The sequence below is a fragment of the Coturnix japonica genome, chromosome 14 (assembly GCF_054131305.1).
Source record: "Coturnix japonica strain WE chromosome 14, WE-NBRP24, whole genome shotgun sequence".
NCBI lineage: Eukaryota > Metazoa > Chordata > Aves > Galliformes > Phasianidae > Coturnix > Coturnix japonica.
The window spans coordinates 2,644,686-2,667,963 of NC_140676.1; the positions used below are offsets into that span (position 1 = coordinate 2,644,686).

Consider the following 23,278-nt stretch of genomic DNA (forward strand, 5'->3'; position numbering starts at 1 on the left):
TACAGCCTGTGGCTTTGACAGAGCAGCGTGACTTACCAAGGGGCAGGCCCAGGGATCTGGAAACACTTTCAGCTGATTTCGGGAAACATTCAGTATGTTTAGGGACTTGAAGCAGTATAGAAAAGCCGTTGGAACTTCCACCAACCTGTTGTCAGAGACGTCAAACTCCTGCAGCTTCCTTAAGCCAATCCAATTAGTTGCTAGAAAACACAAAGCGTTGCAGACTTTGTGTAAGCGTGACAGCATTCTGACCCAGTGAGATGCTGAATATTTGCTAGATAAAAGCCAAAAGATATTGGGAGTGACTAAAAATAAACAGGCTTTCTCGTGTACTTTGGATAAAGACTTGGAGACATTAAGCATCTGTTGCCAATACTGGCTTTTAGTTGTAATAACAACAGTTTGGGGTTCTCCTTCCCAAATCAGGCCTTGAAACATAAGTGCAACAAGGGACCGTACGTACTGTTTTCCTCGTCAAATAACTTCTCCATATAGTTTTTGGCAGCGTTGAGTTTTTTAAGGTTTTTAAGATGTAGGAATCCAGAAGGGAGAGTAGAAAGTTTGTTGCTGGATACATCGACCTCAAGTAACCTGTGATTACAGAAGACACTTGGTCAAGCATCAGTAAAATGCTTAGCAAGACTCCTGTTGCCATAGACATCTATTTTATCAGGACAACTTTGGGTCTGGAGGAAGGTAGCTGGAATGCATTATCACACAGCAAAGCAAAAAGCTCTATTTAGAAAATTAACCCTGTCAGGGAAACAACAACAGTTTGGATAACTGAAGTAAGACATCAAATATCCATCTGGGTCAGCCCAGGGCTAAGATTCTTCTCTCAGAGGAACAGTGCTCACCAAAACTGGGGAGCAGCAAGAAGCAGTATGAGACAATGAGGATTAAGGTCTGAAATTCCCTACAATTGTCCTGACAACAAACTGGGTAATGCTGAGAATGGAAAAGGGCAAATCTTAAGTTCAACTTTACAACAGGCAGAAAAGCAACCAAGAAACTCCTGTACGTGCTTTTCATAGCTGCAAGTTTTCACACCAGCAGCAACCTTGCAGCTGCTCTCTGTAAGGGCTCAGTTTGCTGTGGGCATTCAGCACACACCTTGTACATATAATCTCATCGGATGACTGTACGCTGGGTAACTCTGCCAGCTGATTGTCAGCCAGGCTGAGCTTCCTCAGGTTCATCAGGCCCCATGGGATCACGGATGGAAGGGAGACGAGGCAGTTGGCAGACAGATCAAGCTCTGTTATCTGACAAGAGATATCAATCAGCCAGTCCAGATCCACCCAGGGCAGTTTGAGGTTTGACCAGTTCACACACAAAGCCTGCATATGTCAAGAAAAGAGAAAAAAACACATTAGTAAAACCTTGCTTGCTCTCAGTCTGTTACACCACTGGGAATCTGGCAGATCACAAAACAGGCTGTAAACATTGTGCTCACTTTCCAATCTGCTTCTAGGAATTAAAGTGACTCAGAGATGAAGTCACGCCTGGATATCAGCAGCCTCTGCTACACCGTCGCTCAGTGACTTCGCTCCTAAGACCACGATCAAGCACATGCAGGGACCTGGCCCATACACTGCCTCTGGTGTGCTCCACAAAGGAGGGCTGCCATGGCCTGGAACCATCCAGAGCTCGACAGACAGACCTTCGGGCTCTGCTCCCCCATTGTAAACTTCCAGCAACAGCAACCCAGAACAACTGGGGCAGGATAAGGCATTGCAAAGGAGCATCTGGGACAGGCAAACGTCCTATAGTGAGGCACTTCTCAACAGCAGAAGTTTGTTGAATGTTATTTAGCAAGGTTCTATTCTAAGAGGTATGATTTTGGCACTTGCCTCCTTTCTGGGTAATGTTCTGCTGCTTTTGACAGTTGAGGAAGCTGTTTTATCCCCTTATGGAAATAAAAAACAGAAGTTGTTGTGAAAGGCACAGCTACTTCAGCCTCCAGCTCAAGACAGGAGAAAAAGTGAACACATAATAGTCATCAATGTAAGGAAACAAACCAAGCCTTCATTTACAAAACCTTCCCACTGCCTTCCAGTAAGATCTACACTTCAAACTACTCACTTTCACACTGTTGTTCCCAAAATGGTTTTGAAAACTCGGTGTTTTCGGCATCTCTCTGTCCAATAAAGAAGCCTGGATGAAGCAATTGTTAATTCACCACCAGGAGGCAGCAAGGACCTGACAGCAGGTTTAATTTGCTTTCAGTTTCCAGTATTTAACTCATAAGCTCTTTTTAACCCTAAGTTTGAAATGAAAAGGAATACATTTGGTAAAGGGAAAGAAAGGTGTGCTGCAGATGCTTTCTTGTGACTCAAAACTCCAGGTAATGGAGGCTGCACGGTTTAATATCTAGGAAGATGCAATGAAAGGTTAAAAGTTGTACCTTTTAGAAATCAAAAATAATTGTATTACTGCATTACTAAGACATGATGCTTCTCAAAGGTTCACAGCGAAACCTCAGGATGGCCCAACAGATACGAATGGAAGTACTGTGCCCATGGTATCACTGGGGAAACCAAGGCAGAGACCTGCTTAAAATTTTGTATGCCATTTTCTCTCAGTTGTAAAAGCCCAGAGGCGGGCAAGTTTACACCCCTGGACAGCAATCATGTGTGATTTATGCTGTAAAGAGAGCCATTTCTAGCTACCCCATGCTTCAGGAGGGATGCCAGGATGAGCTGGTTGAGCTCCCAACTGAGGCCACCAGGAACAGAAGTACTCCAGCTAGAAGGAAGGTGCAAGAGATCCAGGTACTGAAAGAAGAATACAAGCAGTTTTCTGAGGGATGTGAGAGATGCTTTAATGGAGAATTCACCACTTTTAACAACTGACCTCGGCTGGCAGAGCACACTCCATCCTGCTCTGCTCCTTCCAGGAATGCAGACTGTTTTTGTCAAAATCTACGCTGAGATCCAGCCAAGATGGAGGCGGGATAAACCACAGTGAGTACGGGAAAATCCAAGCTTTTAGGCAGCGGTTCCAGACATCTCTGTGGTCTTGAAAACAACTGCTAGCAAGTAAGGGACTTCCCATTTCCCCACACCATGGTCAAGACACACAGGGTTTGGAACTGAGTTTTAACTGCTGGCAGCACCGAGGGCTGAAGGAAGGTGGATTCATCTCACCCTCTCTATCAGAACCATCGCTTACGTTCTGTGATCACCAGCAGAGCACGACCAGAGCATCCATGCCATTGAACTATTCACATATTTACCTATACATGAAAAAGCAAGAAGATGCAGAATTACAGCCAAGAGTCTGGAGGAACGTCCCCATTAATTGCCAACCCCAACTGCCACGTTTCTCCTTTCTGCTCAAACTGTTCCCAACAGAGCTACAATAAAGAATTCTTTATTTCTTTTTTAAAGAGAATTCTTTGTGTTTATCCCTTCTCTCAGTTCCTGCCCCATTTCAAGAGGATGCTCCCTATGCAGGTCCACGTTCTTATTTTAGCACAAAAAAAGAACTTGTCCTTGAGCAGACCAACCAATACAGTAATACGAAGATACACAGCTTGCTTTCAGCGGGTGCAAACAGGACCAGGAGGCTGCTTCTCTGATACTAATCTCTACTTTGCATTTAGATTACACGTATCATTTACTTCAAAAATGCAGTCCTGGCTTCAGGGCATCTAATGTGATAGAAAGATAACTGCAGAGTTCACACAGCATCTCCTAAAACCAGACAAGATCATGAAATTCAGCACGCCATGGGGTTGGTGTCCATGTTTCTCTGCAAACCAGAGCACCAGCCAAGCTCCTTCATCTTACTTAGGGACAGAACACCAAACCTTGGTGTCTGAATCCCCATGTCAGGGGAGGAATATTATGGATCCACTTGGCTCTGCACTCACTGGGGTGAAAATGTAATTATGTGAAAGACAGCCTGACAGCAATGCCATGAAGAGAGGAGACTTCCACCCCAACCCAACCATCGCCACTGGCTTCCAGATGCCAAAGGGCTGCAATGCTGAACCTGCAGAATCAGCTCAGTCCTCCCTGGTTTGACTGGTGGGCTCCAAGCCCAAAGCAGACAGAGACACTGTTTGGCTCCTGAACAACAGGACCAGAACAACCTCTGTAGACTCCTCTCTCCTGCCAAGGTAATAACTTCTCAATTTGAGTCTCGCAAACTGAATGGAAATCTTCTACTGCAGTTATGTCAGGGGATGCAAGGGATGGGAAATTGTGCAGGAGCAAGAAACCCCACTGCTTCTGGGCAAACAATGAACTCCAAATACAAAACACCAAAAAGCTTACTTCAATTTGAGGCTGTTTGGTAAGGTGATTAAAAAAGGCTGTTGTGCATTTCTCCCAGCTGACATCATCCGCACCACCAGAATCTCTCTCTTGCTGCAGGCAGGATATCCAGAGGGTGGTGATCTAATTCCTCCATCAATAACGCTGTTGTGAACCCCGAGTGGAACTGCTGCAGATTTCTTTATTGACGGTAACTGAGATTAGTCAGGCAGTGGATCAAGAAATTGGAGGTTCACACACACACAGAGACACACACACAACGCTTCCATGCCAAAAATCCTGGCAAAACACTCCCTTGAGTAAATGCAGCAGTTTAAGCTCTTTTCCAGCCCATAATGGAAAAGCAAAAAAGAAAAAATCAAGCTCTGCGCACACTGGAAAGTTAAATACCCTCATGCTTACAACACACATATCAAAGTCTGGAATCTGCATGGAGCAGGGGGAATTTTCTGCATTTGCTACCTGTTCTTGTAAAAAAAATCTGTCTTCTCCTGCTTAGAACAGTAGAATGATAGAATCATAGAATGGCCTGAGTTGAAAAGGACTACAGTGCTCATCCAGTTCCAACCCCCTGCTGTGTGCAGGGTCACCAACCAGCAGCCCAGGCTGCCCAGAGCCACATCCAGCCTGGCCTTGAATGGGGCATCCACAGCCTCCTTGGGCAACCTGTTCCAGTGTGTTTAGAAAGACAGTGGGTTGGTATGGGGTTAAAAATACAACAGGGGAAAATAAATAAATAAGTAAATAGTAGAAAAATGAGATGTTCTCTCGCCTCAGGAAGGACAGCAACATACAGAGCCTGGAAGGCTCTCCAACCACATTTTACGCATAGTTGGTAGCGTGCACTGCTGCAAAACCAACTGGAGGTCAACCGTGCAGTGTTTTCCCTCAGAGATAGCACAGATAGGATGAGTCCTTTCAAGTCCAATGCTCAGTCTGCCCTGTCCTAGAGGAGGCTGCTGCCATCCAGCTGGTTGCCAGGCACACTGCTGCTTCTACATGATCCTTTTGCTTCCTCCCACTGCAGAACTCATCGCAGCACTCGCTTGGAAAGACTGACATGGACGAGCTCTATCAGTCTGCAACTGCCACTAAAGTCTGACTTTAAAGAAGTCATAGAAGTATGTGACCGTCACTTCTCAGAGAGCTGAGCTCTGCAGGCAAACTAGGTCAAATCTTCCTGAATTTGGACCAAAGGGAAAAGCCTGAATCTGTAACGTGTTGCAAGTAAACAGCCTTTAGAAGAATCCAGGTCAAGTTGCTGAGTGCCTGTTTCTTTAATGATTTTTTATTCTTTCCTTTTTTTTTTCTTTTTTTTTTTTTTTTTCAAACCCAGATCTTCTAGCAATTAGCTGATGTTTTAAGGCTTCTTTGCTCAGGGTGTGACAAGAGCAAGGCTGAGTCATTTTTTACAGCAGCAAAGTTAAATATTGCCAGCGAGTTCACATGGAAAACAGATCTCTCCCTTATGATTCAAACGTTTATTCCGAAGTTTATTCAAGCTGAATTATCTCGTTAGTAGGACTCTGTTTTCCTTCTAAACAGGCATGCAGTTTGATCAACTCCTGTCCAGAAACATCTTGGATTTAGCTTCCTTTTGTCTATCTGTCATTAAAACTTAGAACAACATAGGAAGGGATCTAAACCTCATGATTGAACCCAACTTAAGTCAAGGTCACATATGTGGACTGTAGTCCCCACCATTTGCAGCGCTGTCTGGAATCCAGCAAGACAGTGTTGGCAGGGAAAGAGAGAACAGAAAAGCTTGGAATGCTACAAGAATCTCTCTGCTTAGTTTTACTGGACACCAAAGCAGAATCAACACCCCACAACCCCACTAGCAGTGCAAGCAGATACTCAAATGGCAGCAGGATTAATGCAGTCAGAACCTCAGTCCCAAAATTTCCCTTAACTCGGAGCTCTGATGCTCCTATTCAACTTCAGCTCATCTATAAGTTGAAGAGGAAAATGGAAGATGTCTGATAACTAAATGGTGGGCTACTACACCATTAATATTCATTAATCCTTCCAACAGTTATGATGCAAGAATTTCCACATTTTGTAGTGGAAGAAACAGATGCAAATTTATTCCCCAAACAGTCAAAATGCCATCAGTGACTAAGATGTCCAAAGATCTTGTCAACCTAAAATGGCTTTGATTTCTTTTCCCATCACAAACGTGATCTGATCAAACACGACGCTCACAATGCTGCTCCAGAAAGCTGAGAGGCCCTCAGTGAGTGATAGTAAAGGCTACAGTCAACTTTTACTGATTAAGATTTGGAGATGGGAGGAATACACAGATAACAGATGTGAGCTTGCTCCAGCTAACACAAAGTCACAGAGCCTGTCTGTATGTGCTGTATCTGAGCTAAGAGACCCGAGGCAAGAGAAGGATTGATGCACTCAGCTAACAGCCATGCTAACACTCCTGGCAGCACAGAACTCATAACCAGGATGCACCACAGAAGCCTAATGAATGATTTACCCAGGATCACAGAGAACCCCACAGCAGTGCTTATTTCTCTGTAAGACTTGGAGCAAAGTCAATGATTCCTTTTCATAGCAGAAGCCTGGTTCAAACATCAGTGCTAAAACAGCCAAGAGCAAGGTACCACACAGCATCTTGGTGTGGCCTAATGGGTTACACCTTCTAATCCATCACTGACACGACAGCCACCTTCACAGCTTGTGCTCTAAATGGGTGGCAAACCACAAGGCTTTCAGCTGAGAGGAACCACCACCAGCCACATAGTGCACAGACATCAATTATTAGCACGGTGCTCCTTCGAAAGAACATCTCTTCAGATAGATAAATGGCTACTTACTGTTTTTGCTGGAGCACTACCTGGTAGCGGGCTGGTCTCGATGAAGTACTTCCTCAGAAGGTGCTTGCTGGATTCAGGACTGTCCATCAGGATGTAGGAACAAAAGAAAGCCCCATTCCGCAGTAAGAACACAGCCACATCTTCATTCCCTTTGGAGAGAAGGCAGATTTGTGTGTTCTCTGCTTCTCAAGCAAACAAATCAACACGGAGCTGAACAGAAATCCTGGGAAATAACCACTTCTGAAAAAACCCATGGGGGTGTGCAAAAAGGGAACTGAGTATATAGACTATTTCCTCCACTGATAAGACTCAGTTTAGTCCAACTGAGACACCAAAGGCTCTCTATATAAACACCAGCCCAAGCTCCATTTCTTTACTCCTCTTTCCTCCCCCTCCCCCAGTCTTGTTAAATTACACACACAGTTATGCTTTGAAGTGTAAATTATTCAGCCTAAAATCAAGCCTGTGTGCCACCATATCCATATCAGAAATGCTTTTGCTTGAAAGTATTCTATTTTTGGAGGGTCCTTTCCCCAGGAGTTTAAAATTAATGAGGAAAGTTCAGTCTCTCAGCTTTTGCAGTAATCTCACTAAGAAAGGCCCTGACTTCAGTTTGGCTAAGTCAAACAGTTCAGAGCCAATTCTGTTTTAATTCATCTTGCTGGAAATCCAGAACAATCCCAGATGAGCCAGCCCACACTAATAGTGTTCCCAGGTTGGAACGACTCAGCCTATTCCTTGAAAGACTCTGCAGAAGAGGGATAAAGCTTTGAGGCATGCAAATACATACCTGCCTTTATAGCAGCATACAGAGGCAATCGTATAAGAACTGGAAACTCATTCCTCCTGACAGCACAGCTCTCGGGGTCAGCACTGTATGCACGAATTAGGAGTTTCACTATGTCCAAATGTCCCTGCTGGCAGGCGATGGCCAGCATCCAGTTCAGGAGCTGTTGGCAAGTATTGGGACCTAGCAAGAAGATAAAGCATTGACTAAGTTGATGCCACTGGCTTGTAAGGTGCCAGACTCATCCACAAATAGCAGCTGTGAAAAGGCCTGATGCTCCAAGGTCGGTGACTCCACCACCTCCCTGAGCAGCCCATCCCAACACTGAAGTCTTGCATAACATCTGAAAGTTGTAGGCATTGTAGAGGACCTACAAACAACCCTCCCACTGGGGGTCCCTGTGTGAAGCAGCTGCAAAGCCTGCAGTGATGAGAGCAACGGGTGACCCAAACACAATCCCACAATTTCTCTGTGTTCTGGGGCATCATCCAGCTGTAAGAGCTAATGGGAATGAACTGCCTAAATGGCATCTTTGGAAACACAGAGTGTTTTTATTCACATCTTTTTCTCCCATGGATAAAGTTCTCTTAAAACACAGCAGAGATTGGATCCCTCCACGGCTGTGTTCCCTCATCTTTCAATGGATGGGATAAAAACAAATATCTGCTCGAAGCCATAGCAAACAGACACCAAGTAAAAGGGAAAGTTAATCCAATAGTCTCACCACGCAGAGAATCCAGCAGTTCTTTCACAACATCCTTATGTCCAAAATAGGTGGCCACCACAGCTGCGTTGTCATCATTAGGTTCAGTTGGTAACACCACTAATGCTTCCTTCAGTAAATACCTCACTGCCTGCAGATCTCCATATGCTGCTGCAATACCTAAAAGCTGACACTGGTAAAGAAAAGACAGCAAAACAAACTGGTTTTTCTTTGCATCTCTGTGAAGGGAGCAAGCAGAGAAAGTCAGCAGTTCTAGAGCTCTGTATTTATTTGTGCTCATGCAGTTGTGTACATACTGTCACTATGGTTTACTGAGAACATCGTAAACAATAATAGTCACTATAATTGTTACTGCTGCATTAAGTAATTAGATTAATTTGCTGGTTTTGCTTGTTTTTTGTTTCCTGAATGATTTCAGTGCAAAAGCACTGAAGGCACTTTGTGCTCTTACTGCATGTAGGACTGGGTTGAATGCTTAAGCAGCTTGCAAGGGCTCTGCCTACTGTCTACCAGCATCCTGACAACACAAGGTGCTGTACATCCCTTAGAGATCAAGTTATGCACCTGAAAAGCAGGGCACATTAACTGGAGGTCAGTGCTGTTTTCAGGCGGTAACACAGCCTCTGAATCAGAGCTGCCGTGCATTAGGAGAGCAGGCAGAAAAGCCCAGGACTCTCTGCACCTGACAAAGCCAACACACCCACACATACCCAACAAACTAACAGTGTGGTGTGCAATACTGACCTCAGCTCTACCATTCGTTTCAATGTGGATAGGATTTCTCCCCTGCGGTTCCAGTCCTTGATGCTGTTGCTACATATACTCTCCCCTGAGGTTCATCTCATCTTTCTTATCAGTGCTTCCACAGCCAAAAAGGTTTGAGAAAGAGCAGTGAGCCAACCCTACCTTTTCCACCTGCAGTGCAGCCTCCTCACATGACAACTTAATCAGCTCTTGGGCTTTAGCGGCGTCTCCAGCTTTGTAAGCAGCCTGAATGCTCTCTGTCACAGGTGTCTGATTTATGGAGACCTCGCCGACTGTGGACTGTTTGCCACCCATGCCCACAGTTCCTATAGCAAAAATAGAAGAGAAGCATCATGAAGGAGTCCTTGTGCACTACTCATGCACGGCTGCAACACCAATGCATTCTGGCAATGCAAAAAGTGGCGAGTTATTTTCAGTGGAATATTTACCACACATGATTTTTTAAACAGAGGAGAAAAAAAAAGTTGACGCTAAGTTGTCTGGTATAGGAAAGTGATTGTATGCCACAGTACTTTCCAGAAGGGACATGAAACTGAAAGGGATGGTGAGTTCCCCAACTGCTCCCAGAGGTGGTTTCCAAAGGAAGGTGTGTGTGCTCATGTGGGCATGGATGCTCCACTGCAGCCCACACATTCAGCCCTCTGGTATAGAAACAGGAGGAGGGAAGAGCTTACAAAATAGATCCCCACTGTACTCCTCCAGCACTTCCCTCCAGAGATTTATACAGCTACAATGAAAGGAAAGACACTGAAAGAAATCTTACTCTGGGAAGACAGAGCAAAAGATTACACAGGATGCCACCTTGGTCAGTCTTGGTGAGTCTCTTAGGCTAGACTTGTTCTTTTTTTTAATGCTGCCAGGAGCCAGAACAGTTCTTACAAGTCAAAGATTAAAAGCTTCAAACCATTAGAGGAGATGCTTGCAGTGGCTAACAGAGCCAGCCATTGTCCCCCAATCCAACTATGAGGAACACACTTCAGCTGGAAAGCCACCAAGTTAACAGCAAGACGTTCAGCTCCACTCCTGATTCTGGCACTGATCTCCTGGGCCTGGATCCCCCTGTTCTCACTCACACACTGAGGCTGCAAAACCTTCTGGGTCGTGATGCTCCTTCCCCATGGATCCTCCCAGTACCCAGCACAGGGGCCTATGAGCCTGGAAAGGAGACGTCAACCTGACTGCACTGAGAAGCACAAATAGATACATGTAGGACAGAGAACCGAATCCATTTTCACTTGAAAAGAGACTATTTCATATTCCTTTTTTTCCTCCTATTGAAACATTATTGCTTATTTACAATTGGTTAAACCAAGACCTTCAAAAGCCCACAGATTTCCATGAGTTAATGGGTGCTCACACAGGGGCTTAGTTTAATGCAGTCTGAAAAAAAGAAGTAATTTTGGACCAACACATAACTGTCAGTAAATACCTTTGAATAATGCAGTCTGAAATCACCAGTACGTTCTGACTAACAGCTCTCATCAATTATTTAAACCAAGCTCAGATCACCCAGACATCGGAGACAGCTCCAGAGATTCATGCCATTAAGATGTGCCCACATCAATAACTTTGCTCAGATGATGCAGGACGTGTGAAGGACAGAGAGCAGGAAGATGGATGCAATGTTAAATAACAGCACAATAAACAGCAGCTTGGAGTTCATGCAATGAGTGCAGCGCCTTCGATGCCTCATTATTCTGTAATTTAAGGGAGTACATGGGAAAATAAATCATCCAGCGTTTGCTCCATGGAGCAGACCTGCAATGGACCTCTATGCATTTTGGTTATGTTTTAATTCTCCTTTTCAAAAGACAACAAAGTAGGAAATGTAAATGGTTCCCATGCAGGCAACCGTTCAAAGGTGATAAAAAAAGAGAACTTGAAAGCCTAAGTGTTCTCCAACCCTACAATTCAGAACTGGCCTAAGTAAAGTAAAGATGCAAGCAAACACTGCAGCGACTTTGAGACACCGCCTCAATGCACTCAGCAGCCTGTGATGAAATCCTGAGCCTGGAGAGAAGAACTGGATTTCCCCTTGGAGGAAAGAATGCCTCAACATCAGAGATCCAAAACAGCTGGAGAGCTGAGCAGGAAGTGCTGCAGAGCAGGGCTGATAGAGCTCAACAATTTTAAGCTAGTTCCTAAAGATAAATGCTGAAAGGAGGGACTGGTTCTGCTTCCTCTTGGCCTTAACCTTTGGAGACTATCACTCAAGAGCCACACCTGGAACCAATCCCAGGTACACAGGCACATTTCCACTGCACTCACACTTCACGGTTCTGACTCCCTCTTCCAAACATGCCCATTGTTAAGTAATTTGTGAGTAATGACTGTGTATTTCCAAAGAAATTATGCAGAAGCTGAAAAAATGAGACAATATTTCTACCGTGACTGAGGGAAGAAGGAACTCGGTGGGCTAAACCTAATACCAAGATCGCTTCTGTTTTACCCAATGACTGCTTCATGAAAACACTTGGCAGATGCATCATGCTTCCTCTTACACTTCTGGCCCCTTCAGAACTTCTTTAAGCCCTTTCCAGTGTGATGGTGTAGTTGTAACAGCTACTAACAGCATCACTGCTTGGAGAACATGGGCTGGTCATCACCCTTGGCCAACTTCTGGCCACTTCTGCAGGCACAAATGGCTGTTCCTTGGAGGTTATGCGATCTCAGAGTTAGCTGGCAAAGTCTTCAATATGGTATATTTTGGTTCCAACATGAAATGTTAGCCTTGCCTTAGGCAAATAAGAACTTTTCATTGATCTAACCAAAAGTTACTAGTGAGGATACACAGGAACGTCCGGCATGTAAATGTCACTAAAAGCTTCACTGAATCTAAGTGATCTGAGCACTTCTATTGTTTGATATATTTAAGTACTGCTGGCAGAAAGACAATGCTGCTCATCATTGATGTTTGTTATGTAGCTGTCAGCAAAGCTCCTATGGTTGTATCATGCAGAGCAAACTGACCTCCCACAGATGACATGAGGCCAGGAGGCATGAAAGATCTTCAATGCAAAAATACCTTGCAATTGAGATAATTCCAAGCTGTAATAAGCTCTTCCTAATTCTTTGACTTGTGCAGGTTTAGGAACCAGCTTCACACTTTGCTCAGTAGGGTCAACATTAACATTTGACAATGCACATGGTATAGTAAGTTATGATATTGTATCAGCACTTCTTGGGTATTCCTGTAATAAAAGGCTACCAGAGATTCCAGAAGCTCTTGCACACCTGCTGTGATTTCCTTTAATTTTTGCTGAATCAGCCATAAAGCAGAGTTCCTGTGTTGGCATGGGATGCTTTAAAGCTATGGGACCAAATCTGCACCCTCCTTACTCCTGAGGCTGCATCAGGGAAGCAGATAAAGGCAGCTGATTTGAACTGAAGCAGGATACTTGTGCTCACTTCTCACACATCTGAATTTCCATGATGATAAGACTACGGGGTTCACTATTCAGTCCCTAATCTCCACATCTATTTAAATTCTCCATAGATTCACAGCTTCTTTGCTTGCTTTCTACCAATGACTGTAAGCAAACCAAGCCCTATTTGTAAAGGAAAATTGAGGGGATTAACTTAAACAAGAAGCACATCCTTCATCTACTCACCACATCACTCAGCAGCCTGTACTACAGCAGCTAACTCTGAAATCAAGAGCATGTCTGGTGTCTGATTCTTTGGGAGCAGTTAGTAAGTTTGCCTTTGGAGAAACAGCCTTTCGCAAAAGCTAAGACTATCTTACAAACAGATTAAAATGGAAGCAGTGGTGATCAATAGGAAAGCAGCGTTACTGTATTGCTGTTCAAATACTACAGCAGCATCAACTTAAAGATGAGAAGACTGTGCTGCAAGAAATGAAACAAAACGAGGTCTAATGAATAACTAAAGGTATCATGACAATGCTAGGGATGGATGCAGCTACCTCCTGTCTCAGGCCTTGTCATTAAAGCAGGTGGAAGAAAGACCTAACATTTCTAGATTTACAATATGCCATCACCTGTAAAGAGGTAAGGGCTTGCAGGTGATGCTGTGAATCAGCAAACAGCTGCATAACTGAACAACAGTCCACATATAGACTACTGTTACCTTTATGTCCCAAATCGCTGCATTCCTGCCTTTGACACATAACCCCTCCCAGGTTCTAAGTACTACATTAGATCCTTTGATAAGGTTGGTGTTTTGGGCGAGTGATATTTTTATTTATCAAAGATACAAATGAGATGCTTAACACAGGATAAAACTGGGAAGAGATCTACCTTACTCCAATCCAGACTTACAATAACAGAAAGACTTTAAAACTGCTACTGACCTTGTCATAATTTGTGCAGGTATTCCCAGAGCCAGAAGCGAATCGAGACGATGGCTTTAACACAGCCTCCCATTCAGCGATGCTCAATTAAGCTATTAATTCCTTGGACTGTCAGCCACCCACATCTGCTCCAGCACTGACAGCTCTTGCAGTGGCCACTGTGCATCACGCCGTCAGCTGGCTGGCTGCTGCTTTGTCTGAATTAACCACCGCATTTTAGCCTTGACAGTTATTTTCATCCCTATGCCCCATTACAGTGAAATCCAAGCCTCCAGTTCAGCGAGGAGCTGGGGGTGGGGGTGGGCAGGAGGCTGCCTTTCCGGGCTGAGCTCAGACAGTAATTCTTCAACAGCAGCAGATGGCCACAGCTCACCTCCACCAGCCTCATCTTTGGCCATTTGGACTTTTGAGCCAGGAAAGAATGGGGCAGAGGTGAGGTGCCTGTCTGATGTGCAGAACCAGAGTCTCCGCATCACACTGATACCTCTCCCACTGCTCTGAAAAGCTCCAGATCCACAAACTGAACCCACAAACTGAGCCCATGGGAAAGCTCCGCTCATTTCAAAGGACGAGGGATCAGTCCTAAATCATGCTTACCAATCTGATGGGGTTGGAAAAGGTTTTCAGTCCTATAGAAATTTCTGAGATAATGAGAATTATTCCCATCCCAAAGCAGGAAGAAAAAAATTAAACCTCTGTTTATTTAACACAATATTGTACATATACATATATATTTAAATCAAGCCAGGTCAGCCAAAATGCTTCACAAAACAAAGACACCTTTAGCTTTCCTCGTCTAATTTCCTAACACATCAAAACAGCACTTACCTACTTATTTAATTAAAAGGGTTTCATTCATTCATTTCTTAAGAGACAGTCATGGACCAAGACCTGGCCCAGCAGAGGATGCAGTTCCCCTGCCTGTCCACATGGCCCCACAACCAACACTTGGCCCAGAACCATGCAGAGGAGGGGCTGTAGCAAAAAGCCTGTGATCTACCCTGTCTCATTTTCACATTCTGGAAAAAAATGGGAATATTCCAATCAATTCTGATGTAACATAAAGGCAGCAGGATTTAAAAGCGGTCAGAACCACCTGTAAGTCCAGCATCCCGCTGGAGATGCCAGAAGCGGGCTGTGTCCTTCCGACCATTACTAACATCTCTTCTTGCCAAGCCAGTGGAAAACATGGTGTGTCTATTGCACAAATACAACCTGCATCTACAACATAGTTTATCAGAACTCACCTTGCTTCCAAAGGAAGCTTACAACCCTACAAAGAACCAGAAATGAAGGCACAAAAATGCTTCAAAGACAGCAGTTCAGTCCCAAAGTGATCTTTTTCATTACTCCTGCATAGTCTGGGGCTATTTTAAAACAGTTTGCATGCCAACACCATGCACGCTAAGTGCTGAGCTGCAATAAATGTTTTCCAGCAAGCACACAGGATTTTGGACGAGGCACGCTGGCAGTTTCAGGTACAATAGAGCACAGTGATTAATTATCACAGAGCCAATGGAAATTATCTATTTAGAACAACTCTTAACCTGCAAGTTTAGAAACAAAACAGTTGCTTCATGCAAATCTGAAAGGAAAAAATTAAGTTGTAGGCAGAAAAATGCTCTGAGCTGCTGCCTTTTGCAGGGCTCCAGAACTGAGTTATAAACAACAGACACCTCGGAAGAGCTCTGCCAGATGTGAGCAGGTTCCTGCATCTGTGCATGTGCCTCCCAGATCCCCGTGACTCTGGAAATCATTTGCTTTGTCTAAGAATTTCTGATGAAATGGCTATTTCTGTTTCTCTGACGTAGAAAAGAGGCTATAGAAAGCAAAGGGCATGGAACTGAGCTGAACAAGAACACAACGAAACAAACACTGAGGGATGACTGGCAGAGCAAACCCTCCCACACTGAGTGACTCTGCACTAACGTGGTGATGCACCAAAGGGAACCAGGCATTCCCTCATCAGTGAGGACCACGGCTTTGCCCTCTCACCCGAGGACAGATGCCAGCCCTCACCAGCTCCACGTGTCCCTTCTAACAGGAGCAGCTCTCAAAGCATCCACGACAAAGTGACGACCGCTGTGTCGAAAACACAAATGACTCAACTCTAAGTGAAAGTTTCTATTTTCATCTTCTGGCCCCAGCTGTGGGTTCCAGTCCTACAGCCTGAGTCGTTCCTATGTATGCTTTTGCATGCAAAGCCAGCTACACCCCTCTTCCTTTCCAAACTCCAACGTTAAAGAGAGACGTAAAAAGTATTTTGCACAACTTCAGTTCATCACATTCTAGGAGAATCTGGAAGAGGTGAAGAAGATTAACCAGAGAAACAGTCTGCTTAATTGCAAGATTACACATGAAATGAGCTTGGTTGGCTGAGGATGGAAAAATGAAGGTTGGATAGAGATGGGAGCACCATTTATAAATACACCCAGAGGGAGACATCAGGGAAGGAGGAGAGTTATTTGTGTGCAGGGTACGAATACATTTCAGCTCCCAATTAGAAGGATAAAGAGTTGGAGAGATGAAGCTTTGGAACAGCCCTCTAGAAAAAGCAAAAGGAACAGGTGAGCAATGCATTGAAAATATGTCTTGCATGAGGATGAGGAGGGTGACAGCAAGACACGGGCCTTCAGCCTTGCCTGTCCTACAACCGCGTTCTGAGTTCACAGAATCATCTTAAGAACTAAGAAAGCCAGGCTCTGCTCCAGCTTCTATTAGACTTGCTGTGAGCACTTCCATTGGCTTCCATGTGAGAAAGAGCAGATCCTCAGAGTTTTCCAGGAGAAAATATCAAGGAGGGAATATTGCTTTAGCAGCTGTGTCTGGAACAGCGGAGAGAGCCTTGATGAAAGGGTCTCTGCTGTTGGCCAAAGCTGTGTTGGTTGCGAGTCAGGCTGTGTGATCACATGCTGCCAAAAATTTAACAGGGGCTACCAAAAATTACTTTAATAGCTTCTGCTCTGTTGTTGTGTGACAAATCCCAGGTGCAACGCATTGGAGAACTGCGACTGTGATTACAAGCCAACCTAAGGAGGGATGGTTTTTTTGTTTTGCAAGCTACATCTGAGGTCTGAAAAGGGATCCTGTCCATTAGTGTCTAAAAAACAAATTAAAACGTTCCTGTTTGATGCAAAAATAAAAGCTTTTTCCAAGGCTCTTTGATGTGAAAGATGGAAGACATGCAGGCTGGTACTGGAGGAGGTCTGGTCTTTGCAATTACCAGCACTCCTTTTGAGTCTTACTCCCTAGATGGGATTGCAGGGTGAAGCAGGTAATCACACTGCAGAGCATGCAGCAATAACCTGCAGTCCAACCACCCCTTACCCGAGGTAGGAATATAACAGACAACCCTCAAACCAACTAAACGCAGGTGGGGCAGTTCCAAAGGCAGAAATGCTTTTGACAGACTGCCTGCTGAGCTCCTCCTGGGCAGCCATGCCAGCTTTCCAAGCGATATTCTGATCATTAAAACAAGCAATGATGTAATTTCCACAGCGACCACAAACATACCGAGAATATTTGAGCTAAATTTATCCCAACTTCTCCTTTGAATCACTGCTTCGGTTCGTTCTTTTTCCATGATTTGCAGCTATGCACAGAAATGGAGCAGCAGAGAGAGCGGCACAGAGCTGTCCCAGCAGTGCCTGAACTGCCAGCCTTCATGCTTGCCACATTTGGAGCATCACGGAGGGATTTAAACCACTCTGCAGCTCCCAGCACAGATCCCCACTGACTGCAGGAAGGCTCCTAGAAGGGGAAAGGTCTTCACGGACACACAGGGTGAAACAACCTGCACCCAGATGAAAGAGCTCTGCTGTGGTTTTACATAACCATGCAAAGAAGCAATTGTTGACCCATTAAAGAGCACAGAGACTCTGATTAAGAACAGGAATTAAATATCAGCCTAACTCCTAACATCACTTCTGACCCTAACAGGCCACCTAGAAAGGCTGTGGATGCTCCATTCCTGGAGGTGTTCAAGGCCAGGTTGGATGGGGCCCTGGGCAGCCTGGTCTAGTATTAGATATGGAGGTTGGTGGCCCTGCATGCAGCAGAGAGGTGGAGCTTTATGATCCCTGAGGTCCTTTCCAACCCGAGCCATTCTATGACTCCATGAACTCCATTTAAAATCTACAATGGGACCTAATAAAGTACAGAACTCACCTATACAGCAGACTGAGAGCTCACTGGCATCAAACCCATCCCCCCGACACTCTCATCTACCATGCAAACATTCCCTCTGTTAGCTGCCTTCTGCCATGCACAGCCCTGGCAGCCCCGTTATTGATCAGAGAGATGGAAATCAAACAAACCTCAGCCTTAATGCTCTAAGGATTCCTGCAGGTCGGGACCAGAGCCAGTTATATCAGCACAGAGACTTAATGGGTTTTAAATAAGGCCCCCAAAGGCTTCAAAGAGGATGAAGAAAAAAAACCATAAAATCATAGCACTTTCTTTAATGCAAGTATAAAACTACCTGCAGCATCCCTGGCAAAACAATAAATCAATTACAGGCCTTGTAAAGTCTGAGTTGGTGTGAATGCTATCAATTGCTTTTTCCCACTGAAACAGAGTCCAACAGTTCAGGCCGTGACCACAGTGCCAACCTCACCTGAGAGCAACACAGCCATTGATATGGAGTTCCTGTGCACAGGTTCTAAGTGCAAAGGATTTTCTTCCCTTATCACCCTATCTTTGCTTTTTTTTCTTGGTGTTTTGCCAGAGCTGTCTCCAGTTCCATGTCAGCGTAACACACAACCAGTACATTTTAACTGGAAGTTGGAAAAATAAGGCTGTAAAGCAACAGATAAAGCCACACAAAGCTCAGATAAAGATCAGTGTTCCACTACTGCCTGTAATCCAAGCTGCCTTTCAGGCTGGACTCTGCCCAGTTGGCTTCCCAAGGTCTGTGCCACAACGCTGGTGTTCCCAGCAGTGCTTTCCTTCTTGCTACAGCCCTGAAGTTACAGCACTCACTGGGAGAAGCCTGGAGCTGCCACCACTCACTGCTCCTTTATCTCCTCGACTCCAGGCTGGTACAGCACATGCAAGCACAAGAATCCATCTCCCAAAGCAAACAGCTCTTTCAGATGCCTCTCATTCAAAATAAGGAACATCTTCCAGGGGATGTTCCCAAAGAACAGCATCCAGATGCTGAAAAATCAGTTCAGAGCACCTTAAATTGGGCACCTAATTGCACACATCCCTGCATTCACTGCCATTTTGGTGTGACACGTGGCTGCGCTACATGCTGGTTGCAGAGCAGCCTGCACCACACGAGCTTTCAGCTGCAGGCTGCCCTTCCACGTCAGTGTTTGGTCCCATGTGGGATTTCACCACTTCTGTATGAAGCATGTATTTAAATGTGTTTAAAAATACAAGCCTATTGCCACTTCACCAGCGTACTTCCTATTCCTGCACAGCATTTCCTACTTCTCCTTCTGCAGGGCATTAGTAAGACCAGCTCACATCAATACCTGATCTATTTTTTACCCACACACCCTCCCCCTGTTGTTGTCTGTTGTTTTTTGGTTGTTTTTTTTGCTTGTAAGAATACTTTCAATTCACTTTTTGGACTCAAATTAACTCACAGCTTAACAAACAGGAAGAAAAACAGGGAGCCTGCAGTGCTTGCTGTACAGAAGCTCAAGCAGCCAGCATGCTTTGCAGGTCTCAATGCACTGCATGCATCCCAGACATCTTCCTTCTCCTCCTTGCTCCCACACTGCTGCAGCAGACTCAAGTGATGCTGCTTGCTCCTGCAAGAAGACGTCGTCCCATGGGGACAGCCAGTTTCAAACACATCCTAATTCACTATTACTTAACCCTGAGCTGTCGCCATTCAATCCCTTGTGAAACTTCCCACGCTCTTCATAATGGTGCTGGAAGGCTGCTGCACCACCACCAAGGATCCCCTCTTTCAGACTAAGCACAAAGCCTTGTGCCATTTGGGAAGCGCTGGCACCACTGCCCCCATTGTGTAACACAACCCACATTAACACACATCACAGCTCTTCAGTACTCACCTCCAGATTTAGCAGAGAGAAGAGGCACCCTCTGCTGTGTCTGAAAGGCTCCAGCACACAGAAGGCACACAAGCACCCCAGGATTCTCAGTAAGAGAGAGATGAGCCCCTCTAACAAAACTATTCTTGCACTCCAGAAGGCGACTATTGCTTTTCTACACCATTGCTGAACTGTCTCCTATAATCTCATATGAGAATTAAATGCTAGCTGTAAAATTGCTACAAGCTTCCTTTGTATTTTCTACCAGAACCTCATTATGTCACCTCCACTGTATCACACAGAGCTCTTTAACTCAGTTAAAATAAATGCTTACTGCTTCAGGAGAGCCTGCAGCCATCCCGTACCTCTGCTGGCCTTCTCTCTTTTTCATTCACATCACATGAACAAATCCAGAGAGGGGAAGCTAGGTTTGAAGAGCTCCATAAAGGGAGCATCACTCTGCTGAGCCACAGGAGCTCAGCAGCATCCTTGGGGCTGCTCAGATCTGGTTGAAGACCACGGTTGCTGGTGGGATGCTGGTTTGAAGGCTGGGATACAGGCAGGATCGCTGCTGCAGCCATGTGGAATAGCAGGGGGTGTGGACACAGCAAGGTGAGCACATCTTATCATATGTTGCATTTGCTTGCTTGAGTTGGTGATGCTGCAGGTTGTTCCCATGAAGATCTGACCACACACACAGCTGTCAGGGATAAAAAGCCCTAAAGCCTTAAGGCTTTCATATAAGTAAGGGATGGGCTGTATATACAACCTGCCTGTATATACCCACACATCCTGCTCAAAAGCAGATTTGGGGCACAAATGGGGTCCTCAGCATTAAATATTTGTGACCTCACTCCCCTTCCCTGCAGTTCTCACCCGATAGCAGCAGGAGGCTGCATCCAGGTTGGTAATAGATGCATGTAAACAATAGATTCAATAGTGGAAGCTGAGTGAGTCACTGCATTCCTGCATTCAAGTTGTGTAACAGGATTCAAAGGCAGAACTAGGACCAGTGAGTGGGTCAGCTAGATAATGACAATTATTCTTGGCAGGACCCAAAGAATCCCCAAACAGCAATGAGTTCAAACACATACAGTGTGCTCACAAAGAGCAAACGGAGCAGGCAGCACAGATCTTATGCTCTCCTGGGATTGCTCTGCCACTACTCCAAAACTGCTCATCAAATGAAATAATCCACGCACGTCAGAGTTATAACCATGAGGTTTGTGTGCCTCCACGTTAACCGACTGCATTTACATAACAGAAAGACATAGGAGAGTTCTCAGATGAAGAGCTGAATTCCCAGTGCAGAAATTCACGTATACCCTCCCCTCATTATTTGCTCACGCACTGATTTGCTTATTTGCTGTATCTTTAAGCAAGAAAAACTTGTCAAATCACCACTGCAGAATAAAAGCGTTCGCAGTTCTTAACACTTAGCACAGATTAAAAGCCTTCCCATGAAGGATGCCTCACGTTGCTCACTATTCAATTGGGGGCATTCCCTCCAGAGAGAAATGCAGGTGACAGAAGTCAAGTATTTTACAGCTAACCAGAAGCGTTCCGCTATTGAGCATCACAGAAAGATGCAGCGCTAACTAACCAAACTAAACAAAACAAGGCTTAAGGAACAAGCAGAATACATACGGAGGAAGGGTAGGGTTCCCAGAGCTCCCTGTGACGCTGGTGAGGAATGTCTTCAAGCAAGAGGAGGAGGACTCTGAATCAAGTATCAGGTCTTGCTTCATCGTTGCCGATAAAAGCCGAAATAGGGCTGCAAATACATGAGCTCCTATGGAAGCTGCTTACTCAGTACAAAGCGTCAAACACACCTTCATCCCACACGCAGCACGCAGATGCTGCCTCCCGATGAAGCATTTGTTGCAAGGGGGGAACACCGTTAAGACAATGAACAGAAGGCTGTTCCTCAGTGCAGAAACATAGCTGGGTTTTGGCTGAGAGAAGGGCAGCAGCGCCCAGGAACTGAGGGTTCCAGGGAGAAAAATAGGGCAAAAATTAAAGGAAAAAGGAAAAAAATAAAAAGTAACAAAAAGGAAACAACCTGAAGCATCTGCCCCTTCCTACAGAGACATTTCCACCCACGGATCTATTATATTACATAAACGCAGAGCTCCCCATCCGCCCCAGCAGTAAATCACTGCAGTCCCTGAAGCTGACAGCAGAACTGGAGCAGCACCCGTTCAGCCTGGGAAGCGATGCTCTGATTTTAGCAGCTCTCCTACCCCGAATACACACTGCCACAGCGTCTGGGAACATATTTGCATTCACATGCTGAAAAAGCACAGATCCTGTAAAACATATTTAGGAGCTGCCGAGACACGATGCACATATCGACTAATCCCACAGGCCTTGGGAGAAAACTTCTCTTCCGAGAAATCTATTCTTACCATACAAACAACCCAACATCGCTCTTCTTGTGAGTGAAACTCCTTGCTCTGAACTGCAGCCTTTCTCACATGGCTCTAATCATCAAGCCCTTCCAATAAGGCTCAGTGCACTGATGGATCTATCATACACCCAACACTCATTGCGACTCGAGTTCTCTGGGCAGCCTGGCCTGGTGGATGGCAACCCTACACATATCAGGGGGATTGAAACCAAATGATTCTCATGGTCATTTTCAACCCTCAATCCTCCCACTCCCCATCTGTGCAGGTAGAGAAGCAAGTCGCCCCATTACCGTTCTGTGGCTCCATGTTGCTCTCTCTGGAAACAGCGGATTCCTCCGTCCCCACGCACCAGTACATTCTGGGTCTCAGTGGTGAGGATCCAACAGAACAAACTTTCTGCAGCGCCTCCGACTGAGCGTGGTCAAAGCTGAACGTCAGCTAAATGCAGGGCAGAGCGGCCGCTACCAAACGCCGTCCTGACGGAGCATCGTTTACCCTGATTGGAAATCAACAGCAAAACAAATTAAATCATTCCGGTATTGATATTGCAAGCAGTGTATCCCCATGCACTCCAACACGGCTGAGAACATGCTGCTTTGAAGAAATACACTACACAAATGTGAACGCAATGATTTTCATAATAGCTTCATTAAGAGCGTAGCATGAATTAAGATGGGAAACAAACAACGTCTCCTCTGCTGCTCCCAGTTTTCCTCCACCAAAGCAGCTGTGTCTGGGTGGAGGATATATGGGGTGGGCAAAGGGTCACAGTTGCAGCCCCACATTCCCTGTGAAGGCAGAGGGCTGAAACAATGAAACGCAGCTGGAAAAATCCTAAAGGCAACCTCAGAACCTTTCCCACCCACAATGACTGCAGCTCTGGTGTGAGAAGCTGGAAAACGCTGATGTGGACACTGAGAATCCTCTATAGAAAGAAGAGGGCTCAGAGAGACACAACAGCTTCTCTGCCCTCTTCTTTTAGTGAAGTCCAGTGCTCTCAAAACAGCTTCTTGAAGTGCATCCTGCACGCAAACCAAGCTTAGGAGCTCTCATGCCGGCTGGCTGCATATGGCTCAGGTGCCTTCCAGGGCATTTCTACCTTCTCACCTCTTCCAGTCTACACGCCTGTAACATTTTCTTCCTTTCCACACCTCTTCCAT

The 23,278-nt window shown here is 45.2% G+C and overlaps 1 protein-coding gene across 4 annotated transcripts in view; it reads right to left on the minus strand.

Moving 5' to 3' along the window:
• Positions 1-23,278, minus strand: part of LRRK1 (leucine rich repeat kinase 1) — a 61,200-nt gene that overhangs the window by 36,021 nt on the left and 1,901 nt on the right. For 3 of the 4 annotated variants that reach the window (XM_015873417.3, XM_015873416.3, XM_085515247.1), the window contains exons 2-9: positions 22,409-22,614; positions 9,529-9,692; positions 8,623-8,794; positions 7,902-8,081; positions 7,112-7,260; positions 1,114-1,340; positions 464-591; positions 37-200 (exon numbers count right to left, since the gene is read on the minus strand). In XM_015873417.3, coding sequence (XP_015728903.2) covers positions 37-200; positions 464-591; positions 1,114-1,340; positions 7,112-7,260; positions 7,902-8,081; positions 8,623-8,794; positions 9,529-9,692; positions 22,409-22,475 — 1,251 coding nt within the window. In that variant the 5' untranslated portion in view covers positions 22,476-22,614. Of the gene's footprint in view, positions 1-36; positions 201-463; positions 592-1,113; positions 1,341-7,111; positions 7,261-7,901; positions 8,082-8,622; positions 8,795-9,528; positions 9,693-21,354; positions 21,799-22,408; positions 22,615-23,278 lie in introns of those variants that run through there. The other variant, XM_015873418.3, reaches the window with a different exon arrangement.